The sequence below is a fragment of the Pleurodeles waltl genome, chromosome 1_2 (genome assembly GCF_031143425.1).
Source record: "Pleurodeles waltl isolate 20211129_DDA chromosome 1_2, aPleWal1.hap1.20221129, whole genome shotgun sequence".
NCBI lineage: Eukaryota > Metazoa > Chordata > Amphibia > Caudata > Salamandridae > Pleurodeles > Pleurodeles waltl.
In genome coordinates, this window is record NC_090437.1 from 397,608,988 (window position 1) to 397,624,760 (window position 15,773).

Sequence of the window (15,773 nt, forward strand, 5' to 3'; positions counted from 1 at the left end):
ACCCAATATGCCCCATCCAAAAGCTATCACCACTGGCCTAGTCGCATTGAACCTACATCAGATTATACACAATCCCACACACATCACTGGTCACATCCTAGATGTCATTTTTGCTAAGCCTGAACTAGTTACTATTCATAGCATCGCGCCAATCACTTGGTCGGACTGCCATATGATAACTTTCCGACATACAACTCCACAAATCAACACTCCCCACAACTACTTACATACATACACCCATCGACCATGGAGCAAACTCAATTTGGATCACTTAGAAACACAACTAACAGCAAACACAGATATTGATACAATTAATTATGTGCCAAAACTTTATGAGTGGCTACAGGAAGCTTTTGATATCCTAATACCACTCAGAAAAACTAAACACAACAAAGGAAAACCAACACCTTGGAGAAACACAGAACTTAAAAAGATAAAGCAACAAATCAGAAAGTTGCAGCGGACCTGGCTCAAAACAAACAACAGTCAAGACAAACTGCAGCTACACAAACTTAACAGGATATAAAAATCATCAATCAAAAAGGCTAAAAAAAAAAAAGATACTACTCAGACAGAATTCAAAATGCTCAATCTACAACCAAGGAATTTTATAAAATTCTCAATGAATTTCGAAAACCTACATGCATGGAAGGAAGTCATCCCACTACTCAAGATTTCACAAACAAATTGGCAACTCAATACACAACCAAGGCAGAAACATTGGACTCCTATTTAAAACAAAAGAAAACCATCAGCACCAACCCCTTTCCTAAAATACCCTTTAAGAATAAACCAACCCAACCTCTACAGTCCTTCAAACAAATATCCCAGGATGAATTTATGGAATGGTCAAAGCAAGCAGACCTTCTGGTTGCCCTTCTGACCCTTGCCCACCACAAATCTTCAAGAACATGCTTCTATCTACTTCTGCTGCCACACCTGTAAGAAGAATCATCAACAACTCTTTAACTTCAGGAACTTTTCCTGCAGACCTGAAAAAGGCATACATACAACCTTTATTAAAGAAAACAAACCTAGACCCGCAAGACCCCAACAACTACAGACCAATCACAAATGGACCTTTCCTGGGCAAATTGATAGAAAGAGCAGCATTCACCCAGATGTCACAATTCATTGAAGACAATTCTATACTTTCAGACTTCCAAACTGGATTCCGCCCAGGAAGAAGCACTGAATCGGCACTCATAGCAATCTGGGATGATCTTAAAACACAGTCGACCGAAATGGAGTTGCTGCACTACTTCTCTTGGACCTCTCAGCTGCCTTTGATACAGTTGACCATGGCACCTTAACTCAAAGACTCCATGAAGCCGGCATACAAGGGATTGCTCTCGACTGGATTACTTCCTATCTTAAAAAAAGATCTAATATCATCCACTCGCCCCCTTCTCGTCTGAACCCTACCTCACAAAAGCAGGGGTCCACCAAGGGTCAATCATCTCACCTTTGCTTTTCAACATCTACATGATATCTTTACCAGAACTGATCAATGATTTCCATCTCACATGCTACAACTATGCAGATGACACACAAATACTACTTAAATTAAAATGCCTCAAAAACATTGAAACTCACAAATCTTCAGTTGCCTCAGAGCCGTTGATTAGTGGATGACCTGGAGCCATCTTAAACTAAATACCTCCAAAACAGAAATACTCCTATGTGGTGACTGGAAAAATTATGACCACCTGTGCGTCTGGCCTGACGATCTCGGACCACCTCCTCAATTATCCAAGGAAGTTAAAAAACTAGGAATCACCATGGATTCCAAGTTAACTATGAATGCCCAAGTGGACAAATTAGCACAAACAAGCTTCATCACCTTGAAGACTTTACAACGCATCTTCCCCCACCTCGGATTTCCACACAAGGTGCAAGCTACTATGTCGCTTGTATTATCCAAACTGGATTATGCCAATGGCCTCTACCATGGATCATCTCTATCTGTTATGAAAAAACTACAACGTATCCAGAATTCTGCAGCCAGGCTACTATTACATGTAAAGCCGCAAGCCCACATCTCCCCTGTCTTGAGAGCACTACACTGGTTACCCGTTGCCAGAAGATGCACTTTCAAGCTGCTTTGTATCACCCACAAAGCTATACATGGAACAGGACCGCTTTTTATCGGAAAGAAAATTACCAAATACATCCAACAAAGAAACCTCCGCTCAAGATTGGCACCCCACCTTAGACCACCACCATACAAGAAAAAGACCATAGGTGGGACATCCTTCTCCGTCCAAGCAGCCAAACTATGGAATTCATTACACCCAACTATAAGAGCCACAGACAACTTTCTTGTCTTCAGAAAACTACTCAAGAGTTGGCTCTTTCCTTCATAACCACCATATTCAAACAACTATGAACTGTACATGCCTATGATGATAAATATATTTTCAAATTATGTGTATATTTCTATTTATTTGTAGTTTCTTTAGAAAATATGTATCGCTACTATGTCATAACAATAAAATACACACACACACACTCTTTAAACCTGTTTGACTAAGTATTTTTTACCCATGGTTCTAATTATGTGTTGTATGTGCATATGTGTGTGTATTCATGTGTGTGTGTGTGTATGTGTATATATATATATATATATATATATATATATATATAATTCTTCAACAGATGGACAGTTAGCTATCTGACGGCTGCACCAATCCCGTCAGTGAATTTTTAATGGTAAAGTAAACTCGCATCCAACAGGCTCGAATTCAGTTGATAATTTTATTTCTTAATACAGGTGACACAGCGTCCTGAATTGCGATGTCAACGTGTTTCGGCAAAACGCCTTCTACTGGACAGCTGTGGCTACAGAGCCAACATCTTTTAAGTGCAAATTAACAGTCCTTCATTTATTTCCATAACACCACAGTGTGAACTAGAGCGGCGGCCATCTTAAGACATGTTTAAATATAGAATTATGTTTAAATTTCACAATTAATAAATGAATCACCTATAATCGTTAAACTACTTCAAATAATTTACATAGTTTGCATAACTGAGACATGGATACCTTATAGATAAGACATGATAAAACCCCAATAAACAATACATAATGTTAATTCAATCCGATGTCACTCTTTAGTTATCCTATTTAATACATAAATAAATAAATAGAAAATAACACATGTAGTATATCGACAGTTCATCACTTTCACCTATAATCTATTACTAGCGACAATAAATTACGTTGTACTTATATTGGAATCTAATCTATGTTGTCAAAACGACATCATGTTGGTAATGGGTTTTCATGTCTAAGAGACATTCGATCAATTATAGTCTACAACCTCATTTTGAGTTATTTGCTTAACAGTTGATATCCAATTTCTTTACTATTTTTATATTTGGTATGTATGTGGCCAATTAGTGCCATAGTTCAAAAGGCATCCTGAATCATGACTTAGTACCTAGATATTTATCTAATGTCCACATCTTCTAAAGTGATTCTTCTTCGTTTTTATCTGTATATTAATTAACCCTAAAAGTACGTTATTAGTCTATAATTAGACAAGGCCTGAGCTTAAAATGTAAAGTGCTAAGTGCTGAGTAATACAATAATTAAGTGTGCAAAACATGCATATAAAGTGCAGCTAAATATTAAAAACAATACTAAAAGGACTATATTAATAGCTTTTTGCTTCACATCCTATATCCTATAGATATATGTATAACTTCAATATTCTGCATGTCTCAAAATAAAAGGACGATAAGATCTTAAAACCAAATTGCAAATACAGACCTATAAGCACATAACAGACAGCGATTTTTCGACATAATTTCTAGACCTACAGTTGGAAATGGAGGTAAATTTAAAAATAAATAAATACCCCTCTAAATAAAATTTAATTTGATCATAGTAATGTTATCATCTCCCTCCTTAGGCATCATTATGGTTCGGAAACGATATAGTGTACACCATTCTATTTATGGAGTTGAATAGCCATTCAACATATCTTTCTATATTAAATCGGCACAATACACAGAGTTAGCACAGTTCAAAAAGTTAAAATATCATCTAAGATGGACATGAAGCTCAGCGTCAAGATTGTGCCCCCATGGAGACTCAGAACCTAAAAGTAAAATCATTTTCGATTCCAATTGTCTGAGCTCTAGTACTTTGTTGCCTGCTCTAGGGTTGTTTTTAATAGATTTAATACCATAAAAAGATAGTGTACTATAATTTCCTGTATGTGTATATATTGTTTCTGTGCTTGGCATGTTTTGTGGATCATTGCATGGCTCCTGGGTGGTTGTTATACTAGATATCTATGAATTCCTGCTCTCATCTTATCACACTTATCTACTCCTCATCATATGTCTCTATCAAACTATCCTCCATTCTCACTCGGACTCATCCCAAATCCCTTCTACTACTTTAATCTCCTAAATAACTCTGCCTAAACTCTTCCCTCTGCTTCCACATTTAACTCACTAAACCTCACTCTACTACTGTAACCTCCCACACAACCCTACTAAATTCTCCCGCATTTATCTCGCCCTGCTACTATGCTCTCCCTAACCCCTCCACATACTCTTCCCTCCTCCACCCCCCTTCACTCATCCCAAGCCTTTGGGTTGAGTAAATGAAGGATATACTCCCAATTAACACTTCAGGATTTCTTTCCTCCTCCACCCCTCCATGCATTACTTCAGTCAATCTAACTAACAAACTCTCATATACGCGGCTCAAATTAACTCATAATAATACTAAAACTGTACTCATTATTTCCCGATACTAATCCATCCCTAATTCTTGTTGGGTTCCAGAGTAGCGTGCTACTCATCGAAAAGCGCTTTGACGCCTCGTCAGGGGTAGTAAGCGCTATATAAATACGATTACAATACAATTCTAGGTGGATGAGGGCTCTCATTCTGTGCCGCTCTGTTGATATTAAATTGTGATCCTTGCTTTACTTTTGAGCAATTTCCCAGTTTGGGGATTCAAAATCTGGTCATTTTAGATGTAGGAAGCACATGCATACCAAGTTCTTTTGTGGGAAAGGGAAATGCAGTACGCAATTCCAAAATACGATCCTGAGGGCCTACACAACAGGACTGTGAGTGTATATATATATACACACACACACACACACACCTACATCTACATACACAATACATCATATACGTACACACAACGCTTAATCTCGAATGGGTCATGTGGGGAAAAAATTCCGCCTTCAATACGTTGAAAGGCAAGCGTAAAAAACATGACGACTAAAGTGCAATGCTGGTTGACGCAGAATTACATAAGTACGCACACTTCTTAAACATTACAGTGGAAACAAAATGAATCGTATTTGCCAGCTCAAAATAGTGCACAACGTCAACAAAAATACGACAGCTGCACGTCCAATGTGTAATGCTGTTCCTAACCTGCCAACCCTGTTTTGACCGGAGGAGAAAGCGAAAGCAACTCTAGATTGCACGTGCCTTCTTTTGGACTGAGAGAGAAAAAACACACACACAACAGTTTCTGGGTTTGAGAGGAAAAAAAATCGGGGCTTAATTCTTACCCAACAAAAACATTTTGAAGGTACGAAAAACACAGCTCGGAACCTTGCCCAGCTGGCTGAATAATTAACCATCAGAGGGGGGGGAAAAAAGAAAACACTGTTGTGTATAACTACAGACATCCTTTATTATGCGAATGAAAAGCCCGATCGCAGGCGACGACCTTTGACCCAAAACTCCAGTTCACTCAGTGGTGAATAAACAATACTATACTACTAAACAGGTAATACATTAATTCATACAACACGTTCGTTTTATCGTGCCACAAAAATATTATCCGATACTGCTTAACGTCCCACAACATGAAGGCTTATTTGCGGCAAGCATCTAAAATTGCACTTACCAGTGTCCATGGCAACCCACTCCACCAATGCAATATTAATATGGTTTTAAAAATTCACCCCCTCAGGAAAACTGCCAAGAACAGCAGCCAACGGCATGATCCTGGAGTGAATGAACGAAGCAGCAACCCAGGAATCCGGTTCTCGGCTGTCAGACCGGAAGGGGACAAACCTCGCAGCTCCAAGCCCTCCCCCCTCCCATCACCATGTTTTCTGTACTGTGTGAAACAAAGAAGCTAAGCAGTCAGTGTAGGTCTAAACTCGACTCCGAGGAAACCGTCGCTGCTCGCAGTTCATGTCAGCCTTAGCATTCAGCGGGTCACACGCAGAAAATAACGTTGCAATCATGAAAATATGATTGCATGCATCCATTTTACATTTTTATACATACCTTATTCGAGCTGGAGAATTTCACTTTTGGGTTGTTATCTATTTCCCAAAGACCTTCGTTGAATCCCTTTCTTTTGTTGGGCTTGGCATATCTCTCTTTATTTGGCAAATATGGAAATATATCCTTTGGGCCCAAATATGCGCTGGAAAAAAACAAAAAACAAAAACAAATCTTACCTAACTGGGGAGGGGCAGAAACCAAATGCAAGTATTCAGGCAACATTTACAGATGATGCACTGCACAGAAGGTCTTCCTGCGCAACGTAAGCCCCGCCTTAAATAGTCCACGTCAGTATTTCACTGCTCTGAACATTGCTAGATTTTCTTACCGTTCGCCAGAATTTTGTGAGTCAAAACACACGACGCACACTTGTAGCAATAAAGTGATGTTTGAACATAAGAACATAAGACAAATAGAACACGAGAGCTAATTTATATCGTGGGTCTATGGCTGTGGTGACAAGCAGTGGGCGGGGCAATGCCAGCGTCGTGCTGGCTGTGCTGCAGGTGTACAAGGGCCATGTCTTGTGGCGGTGCCCCCGACTGTCCCTGCAGCACTGCCCAGTAAAGGAGGTGCAGCACAATTCTTAAACAAGCAATGGTAAGGTCAAAAGTATGCCCTGGCCAACTACTGCGATGATTATTTTTTTTATTATAAGCACAAGCAACTAATAACAAGCATTTGCAATGCAACGGGTTTCGCATTTCTCGAGTTAGAGCTATTAGCAGTTGTAAACTCCCAACCTCACTTTTCTTGCCACATTAAATGGAAAAAAAAGAGCAGAATCGCACTGCTACAGTTCACTCGTAGTGAAACCTATAGGCAAAAGTGCAATTATCTACGTTACCAGCAAAAGTGTAATTAACTATGTAACGGGGTCGATGTCATGGAACGCGCTCGACTTCTGCCAAGCGAGATCGCGCTGCAAAAAAGATAAAAAGTAGTCCTCAAACCAGACGGAAAACACCGACCCTCGCATATTTTCGGTACTTGGTCGCTGCTCTCAAGGAGGGCTAAAGACCGGAAAAGGCATGACGTATGCATGCCTTCCACTAATGAAAGCAAGCAGATTTTAACAGGCAAGCCCACAAAACAATGAAAGACACTGACATGGCATGGATGGTGCTCCGAGCCCTTTTCTAACTACTAAATCGTCTCGCAATCGAAACGCATGTGAAAGCGCATGCAACGCAGGCTTGACCCTAAAAAAGAGAAAAAAAATAACAAGACACCACCACCTAGAAGTGGCAGCCATATGTTTGCAATAAAATATAGATAAAAAAAAATTAGCACCATTGCATATCATTTTGAAACGTCGGCATGAGTGCTTGCTTGTAGGCCGCTATACATAATGCACAGGGAATCGTATGAAAAATAACGAATAGGGAGGGCAATATCCCCTGATCAAAAAAATTACTGGTTTAGTGGAGGGTGGTGGGGGCAGAGAACAGAAACACGAAGACTCCGATTTTCTCTACAGACATTACAGCACGCTGCAGGGCTACTACCCTGCACACACATGACTAAGACCCAAAGTGGCACCACTACTTAGAGTGAAGCAACACACGTCAATGGACACTATGTCAGTGGTCAAAGTACATAAAAAAAACAGTATGGGAACTGTGATGCTGCAAGCAATAGGGTTGGGTCAGTGAGCATGGGAGCAGGGTCAAAGGTGTGACTAATAAAAACAAAATATTCTGTAAGTTTTTTTGTTCTTTCAATGCCAGGTAGCTACTTGTAAAATAACATGCATTTTAATAAAAAAATGTAAACGTTGCTACTCCGTGGAAAATACACTATAATGCATTATTAAACTCTCAGTTAATGCTCTACAGAGGTCTGTGTGTAACTGGAGAGCCAAAGAATTAAATCTTGGTTGGTGCAGTAGAGAGTAGTGACATGTATTTTTAGTGTTACAAGGTCAAAGCCTGTGTGAATATTTAAGTCATTATTTTAAACTTGCAGTACTCACAATATAATATAGACCGCTACAAATTTCAGAAAATGGTTTAGGATAAACAGGTACTTCCAAAACATAGCTTTTAGTAATATTCAGACTGTATGTAATGCATGTTTTTTACATTACTGTCCCTTCAACACCTCCAGGGGTAGTAAGCGCAATATAACTACAATTGCACTTACTGCACAGCTCAGTTGTTAACTCTTTGCATGACCACTTAAAAAGAATAAATGTTTGTCAACACTAACCTCCAAGTGAGTTGATCAATTAAAGCCAGTACCAGCTCCCCAGAATCCTTTACATTTGCAGATTACCCTATGCATTTGCAGATTAACTTGTACTGCATATGTGCATTTCTTTCAGGCAAGCAGGCACCCTAGCAGAAAGAAGTGGCGGCCAGCAGTTTTAGGAGGGAGGGGGCGGGCAGCACACTCACACTCATTCACATCCATTAACAACACTCATCAACATTCAAACATGCACGCACGCGCGCACCAAACATTAATTTAAAAAGATCACACAAACACTTACCTTCAGCCTCGGAGGTCCCAAGAGGGTTGGGACTGCTGCCTTCCCTCACTGGCTGAACTTAAGTCAGCCAATGAGGGAAGGCAGCAGTCCCAATTTCGTCACAGAGTGGGATGGGGTCAGTGAGGCTGTTGACCCCATCCCACTCTGTGACGAGGTGTCACTGATTGACACTCGTCCTGGGCGCTTCAGGGCTTAAACCTGAAGCGCCCTGGTCGAAGTCAATGGGTGACGCTTCCTTCGTCACCCAGGGGAGGGCCTCGAGGCACCTTTGCTGAGCCGAGGAGGTCACGCCCACAGGAGCTGTGACCTCTTCAGCCCAGCAAAGTTCAGCTCAGGCAGCCAGGTGTCTGCGCAAATCGCACATGTCTTCTCCTGGCTGCCAGACCTGAACACGAAGATTGTCTGTCAGGCTGACCTTTGTTCAGCCTGACAGCCACTCTTCATGAGGGGCAAAAGGTAGGGGTGTGTGACCCCTCCGCCCTAAAGGATGGGCCGCGCCTGGCAGAAAGGCTTCTTTAGCTGTCTGCCCGGCTTCAGTTTCACAGCACAGGAGACTCACTGCATGACACTTCAGCTGAAGCTTTTAAAATATCAGAGTTAATAATCTCGGGCGGTTGTCTTTTTACAAAAAGTACGGGAACGGTTTTTCATGAATCAGAAAAGTAGGGACATGTTGTGCCCCTCCGATCCTGCCCACTTCGACCACTGCACTATGTGGAACTGAACAGATCTTTAACAGATTTTAACAGCAAAAGCTAGTAGGGAATGGAAGCCTATACAGTCCTCAACGATAATTGTGCTGTCACCATCACTAGTCCTCTCATTGTCAGGGAGATGGGAATGCAGCCACTCTTACTAAGGATGGGGGTTTGACTGCTTATCAGCACAGAACAAAAATCTGTGCACTTCCTGTGGTCTCTCAAATTCAAATTCAGTGGGGTGGGGTAGAAACAAAACATACCGAATGGACCAGTACAGTTTTTCCAATTCAAACAATGAACTTTGGAGACCTTATTTCAGTGCTTTGTTTTATTCTATAGGTCCCTCCACTTCAGTATAAAGGGAGCCTTAATTTAGAGCTGTAGAAAAGCACCCCTTTTGACATGGTTAAGCCCCACATTTTGCCCGGTTTCTGATGTGGCTTTGACTGTTAGTGCTCTAGGTCCCTGCTAACCAGGTCCCCAGTGCCAGATCTCTTCCCCCAAAACTACACAGTTGTTTTACACAATTGACCACCTCTTTAGCTCCCACTGTAAGTCCCTAGTAAATGGTACCCTTGGTACCTAGGGCCTGGGGCACTAAACCAGGTCTGTGAGGGCTGCAGCACAAATTGTGCAACCCTCAAAGACCCCTCACCACTGCCCAATCAGTGCTGTCATGGCAAACTACATGTGTTGGTGCAGGCTGTAGGAAGTTGGCTCTGTATGCACTATTTCAAAGTAAGGAATAGTATGCACAGAGTCCAAGGGTTCCCCTTAGAGGTAAGATAGTGGCAAAAAGAGATAATACTAATGCTCTATTTTGTGGTAGTGTGGTCGAGCAGTAGGCTTATCAAAGGAGTAGTGTTAAGCATTTGTTGTACATACACACAGGCAATAAATGAGGAACACACACTCAGAGACAATTCCAGGCCAATAGGTTTTTGTATAGAAAAATATCTTTTCTTAGTTTATTTTAAGAACCACAGGTTCAAATTCTACATGTAATATCTTATTTGAAAGGTATTGCAGGTAAGTACTTTAGGAACTTTGAATAATCACAATAGCATATATACTTTTTACATAAAACACATATAGCTATTTTAAAACTAGACAGTGCAATTTTCACAGTTCCTGGGGGAGGTAAGTATTTGTTAGTTTTTGTAGGTAAGTAAACCACCTACGGGGTTCAAGTTTGGGTCCAAGGTAGCCCACCGTTGGGGGTTCAGAGCAACCCCAAAGTTACCACACCAGCAGCTCAGGGCCGGTCAGGTGCAGAGTTCAAAGTGGTGCCCAAAACACATAGGCTTCAATGGAGAAGGGGGTGCCCCGGTTCCAGTCTGCCAGCAGGTAAGTACCCACGTCTTCGGAGGGCAGACCAGGGGGGTTTTGTAGGGCACAGGGGGGGACACAAGTCCACACAGAAAGTACACCCTCAGCAGCGCGGGGGCGGCCGGGTGCAGTGTGCAAACAAGCGTCGGGTTTGTAATAGGAATCAATGGGAGACCAAGGGGTCTCTTCAGCGATGCAGGCAGGCAAGGGGGGGGCTCCTCGGGGTAGCCACCACCTGGGCAAGGGAGAAGGCCTCCTGGGGGTCACTCCTGCACTGGAGTTCCGATCCTTCAGGTCCTGGGGGCTGCGGGTGCAGGGTCTTTTCCAGGCGTCGGGATCTTAGAGTCAGGCAGTCGCGGTCAGGGGGAGCCTCGGGATTCCCTCTGCAGGTGTCGCTGTGGGGGCTCAGGGGGGACAACTTTGGTTACTCACAGTCTTGGAGTCGCCTGGGGGTCCTCCCTGTAGCGTTGTTTCTTCACCAGTCGAGTCGGGGTCGCTGGGTGCAGTGTTGGAAGTCTCACGCTTCTGGCGGGAATTGCAGGGGTCTTTAAAGTTGCTCCTCTGGAAACAAAGTTGCAGTCTTTGTTGAACAGGGCCGCTGTTCTCGGGAGTTTCTTGGTCCTTTTAGAGCAGGGCAGTCCTCTGAGGATTCAGAGGTCGCTGGTCCTGGGGAAAGCGTCGCTGGAGCAGTTTTCTTCCGAAGGGGGGAGACAGGCCGGTAGAGCTGGGGCCAACGCAGTTGGTGTCTCCGTCTTCTCTGCAGGGTTTTTCAGCTCAGCAGTCCTCTTCTTCTTAGGTTGCAGGAATCTGAGTTCCTAGGTTCAGGGGAGCCCTTAAATACTAAATTTAAGGGCGTGTTTAGGTCTGGGGGGTTAGTAGCCAATGGCTACTAGCCCTGACGGTGGGTACACCCTCTTTGTGCCTCCTCCCAAGGGGAGGGGGGCACATTCCTATCCCTATTGGGGGAATCCTCCATCTGCAAGATGGAGGATTTCTAAAAGTTAGAGTCACCTCAGCTCAGGACACCTTAGGGGCTGTCCTGACTGGCCAGTGACTCCTCCTTGTTATTCTCATTATTTCCTCCGGCCTGGCTGCCAAAAGTGGGGCCGTGGCCGGAGGGGGCGGGCAACTCCACTAGCTGGAGTTCCCTGTGGTGCTGGAACAAAGGGGGTGAGCCTTTGAGGCTCACCGCCAGGTGTTACAGCTCCTGCCTGGGGGAGGTGATAGCATCTCCACCCAGTGCAGGCTTTGTTACTAGCCACAGAGTGACAAAGGCACTCTCCCCATGCAAAAAGTCAGGGGGTAACCATGCCAAGGGGGCATTTCCTTACACCGGCTAATTGGAAAAAACAACCTATCAAACACCCCTGTGTGCCAGGTTTCCTATCACTGCATGTGCCACGTGTAAGTGACCCCTAAGGCAGGGTGCATCCAGACACATGTGAGGGCATATATGCATAGGCAGATTTGGCCCTACTATGTACATGCCGATTCCGACGCATGGTAAGTGTACAAGGAAGGCATTTGAAATGCATGTGCTCGACACTGGCCATTTCAAGTTCCCCAGGTACATGATGGCTTCTCTGAATCCTGGGATGTTTCGTATCAAACATCTCAGAATAAAAAACCCTCATTGACTCCAGTGATGGATTTATTAATAAAGGCACACACACAGGGCACCTTAAGAGGTTCCACCTGAAAACCTACCAGCTACTTGTGTGCTGGCTGACCGGTCCTAACCAGTTTGGCCACCACAGACACGTTTCTGGATCCCCAAGGTGAAAGCCAGCGCTTTCAATGGCTTGAGACAAAGGCCTGCGCTGGGCAGAGGTGTGATCTCCTCTCCCATGCCGGAGGGACATTCCAGGGCGGGAAGCCACAAAGGCCTTGCTGTCCTGATCCCACATTTGGCGGCAGTACAGGCAAAAAAAAAAAAAAGTTACATTAGGAGTAGTGTCCACTCCATGCCAGTTCCACACCTAAGGTGGACCAGCTGAAGTGGATACTACTTTTAAAATTCCTCCATGGAAGGAATTAGGCCACTAGGATTAGGGTTATGCTCACTTCCCCGCGGAAGTGGTCATAAGAAGGGTGTAGTCACCCTCAAGGTAGTCAGCCCATTGGTTACTGCCTGGCACTCCCTGTAATACCCCTAAATTGAGTATGTAGGTGAAACCCCTGAACTCTAGAACTCAGATTTCGACAATCTAAGAAGACCCGGACAAAGAAGATTGCTCCCGCAGACGAGGTAAAGAAGAAGCAGCTGACCACACTAGACTGCCTGCTGACCTCAAAAGATCTTGCACAAGAAGCCAACTCGCCCAGCCTTCATAAAAAAATTGCACAGCTGATTTCGGAAGCTGCAAAGTATTCATGCTTAAAAGTCTACTTACCTGCTTTCAAAGTTCTTGGGTTTGAAACATATATACAAATAATTATTTTGCTAAATTGGTCTCAGATTTATTCTTTGAGTTTGTCTCATTTATTGCCTATGTGAGTACAACAAATGCTTAACAATACCCACTGATGAGCCTAACTGCCCGCCCACACTACCACAAATAGAGCATTAGTCCTATCTACATTTGACTCTGCAATACCAATTGGGGATCAACTGGACTCTCTGCACAGTGTACTTCATTTTAGTGCACTATATAGAGAGCCAGCTTCAAACAAGACCACTGTGAAATTCAATACATTTTCTATAGGGCAGGCTGCTGGATTTGAGAACATTTGTTTTTTTTCATACTGTCTTAAGCATATTTGAAACCTCTTTGAAATGGAAACTATTTTCTAGTGTGATATGACAAGCGTTTTAAATGTCAAGACATAAAAATGTGCAATTAAAACTGAACACTATTAGTTCAATTTACAAATCTACACAGTCGGTACCAGAGGAGTTAGCAAATTTATAATACTTGAGGTACTACAGTGCATTAACTTTTAAAATTGACACAGACTTCTTCAGATAATGTTCAAAAATAGTCTTGCAGAGATTACAATTGAATTGCAATTCCTTTCCCCACACTGAGAAGTAATTAATGTATTTGGTTTAGCAGCAGCAAGGAGGTGGGGGGGCACAAAAAGGGCATATTGGTGCGAGGAATACTTTCCTCAATGAGGCTACGTCTAAAAACATACATAATGTCCCTGAAATATAAGTAAAGGGACAGCACCAGTGCTTAATTTGTGCTTGTTGTTTCCGGTGCGGGGCACCGGCACTTATTTTTGAGGGTCAGCACTTATTTTTCTGCCTCAAGCATTTACTGCAGACGGAGGAAGAGAAAAACGAAAAAACATCACAAAGGGGGAAAGCTGCAAAAGTGACATGAAGGGGCAGGGAGTGGCTGTAAATTGATCGATGAGGCCCGAGATGGCTTCAGGATTATGTTGTCTCAGTATTCTGTGTTCGCACATTTAATTGCATCAGCCATGTGTTTAAGAGGAGGGCTTTGGGCACCGCCACGTTTTTATTTACAAATTAAGCACTGGACAGAACTAATGTGTTGTCATTTACAAAGTGCCTTTTTACCCCTTTTGTGGCTGAAAACGCCTTTCATTTGCACAAGTAATTATCTATTTTGAGTCATAAACATGGTTACTAAAGTGAAACTGTGCCAAAGTACAAGTGACAGCCACTAAAAATTATGGTGATGGAACTCCCTTATAAATTTCTCTAACATTGTTTTGCATTTACAGATTGAAGAAACTGTGTCGCAGATGTTAGCAGTCAAAACGTTAATGTCTCTTTGCTCTATTGACAAGTTTCTTTCAAACTTTTTATGGAACGGTAAAACACCTCAACTCTCTCTGCAGCCATTAAAACTTCCAAAGATTGAGAGTGGTGTTAATTTTCCGAACTTTATTACATATCATAGGGCTTTTGTTTGTTTTAGGCAAATACAATGTTAACTGTCACATTCTCCTCACTCCCCTCGAAAATTATGGTTCTCTTTTTGGAGAATGCTATGTTCTCTTTTTCTCCCAAACATATTCTTTTTATGTCCCATCTTCCTAAGTGTTGGTTGCCTGCTACTGTTTTCCATGCCTGCACCTCATTGAAACCTTTTCTCATTTCTCCTCTAACCCCCTATTAATAAGTTCTTGAATAGACCGATTTGGCATAATAATCTGCTTAAGAAAAATAGAAAGACATTAAGATGGAAAGCATGGATGCACAAGGGCTTAGCTAGTCCATTCCGATTCTCTCATTTCATTTACTGAGTTACTCCCTCATACAATTTCCTATCTACCATGCACACTCAATATGATGTCCTTTCTGTTCTAGTACAAAACACCTTTACACAACACACCTCCCACAACGCCATCCACCCTAATTCTTCTCCTCACAGATCGCTTCGACCATACATTCTAAAGCTGCTGTAATTTATAAACACCTTTGATTACTTGATTTAGACAGGACAAAAAGGAGCACAGAACCATTGTGGGAATCTGATTTGTATTCTGTTTGGCTCATTTCTTTGCGGGATAGCGTTTGCCCTAAAATACAATCCACTGCACTCACTGCCAGTCTTACACAGAAGAAATATTGTTTCTATAATATACTTTTTTACACTCCTGTTTGTCTCTTTAAGGCTAAACTCACACATCAAGACACTTGGGGGGTCATTCTGACCCCGGCGGTCTCTGACCGCCGGGGCCAGGGTCGGCGGGAGCACCGCCGACAGACCGGCGGTGTCCCGCAAGGCATTCTGACCGCGGCGGTTCGGCCGCGGTCAGATGCGGGAAACCGGCGGTCTCCCGCCGGTTTCCGGCTGGTTTCCCGCTGCCCTGCAGAATCCCCCATGGCGGCGGAGCGCGCTCCGCCGCCATGGGGAATCTGACACCCCCTACCGCCATCCTGTTCCAACAGGATGGCGGTAGGGGGTGCCGCGGGGCCCCTGGGGGCCCCTGCAGTGCCCATGCCAATGGCATGGGCACTGCAGGGGCCCCCGTAAGAGGGCCCCAAAAAG

The 15,773-nt window shown here is 43.2% G+C and overlaps 1 protein-coding gene across 6 annotated transcripts in view; it reads right to left on the reverse strand.

The window, feature by feature from the left end:
- Positions 1-15,773, reverse strand: part of PSIP1 (PC4 and SRSF1 interacting protein 1) — a 524,703-nt gene that overhangs the window by 403,980 nt on the left and 104,950 nt on the right. For all 6 annotated transcript variants that reach the window (XM_069240070.1, XM_069240030.1, XM_069240049.1 and 3 more), the window contains one exon: positions 6,280-6,421. In XM_069240070.1, coding sequence (XP_069096171.1) covers positions 6,280-6,421 — 142 coding nt within the window. The remainder of the gene's footprint in view (positions 1-6,279; positions 6,422-15,773) is intronic.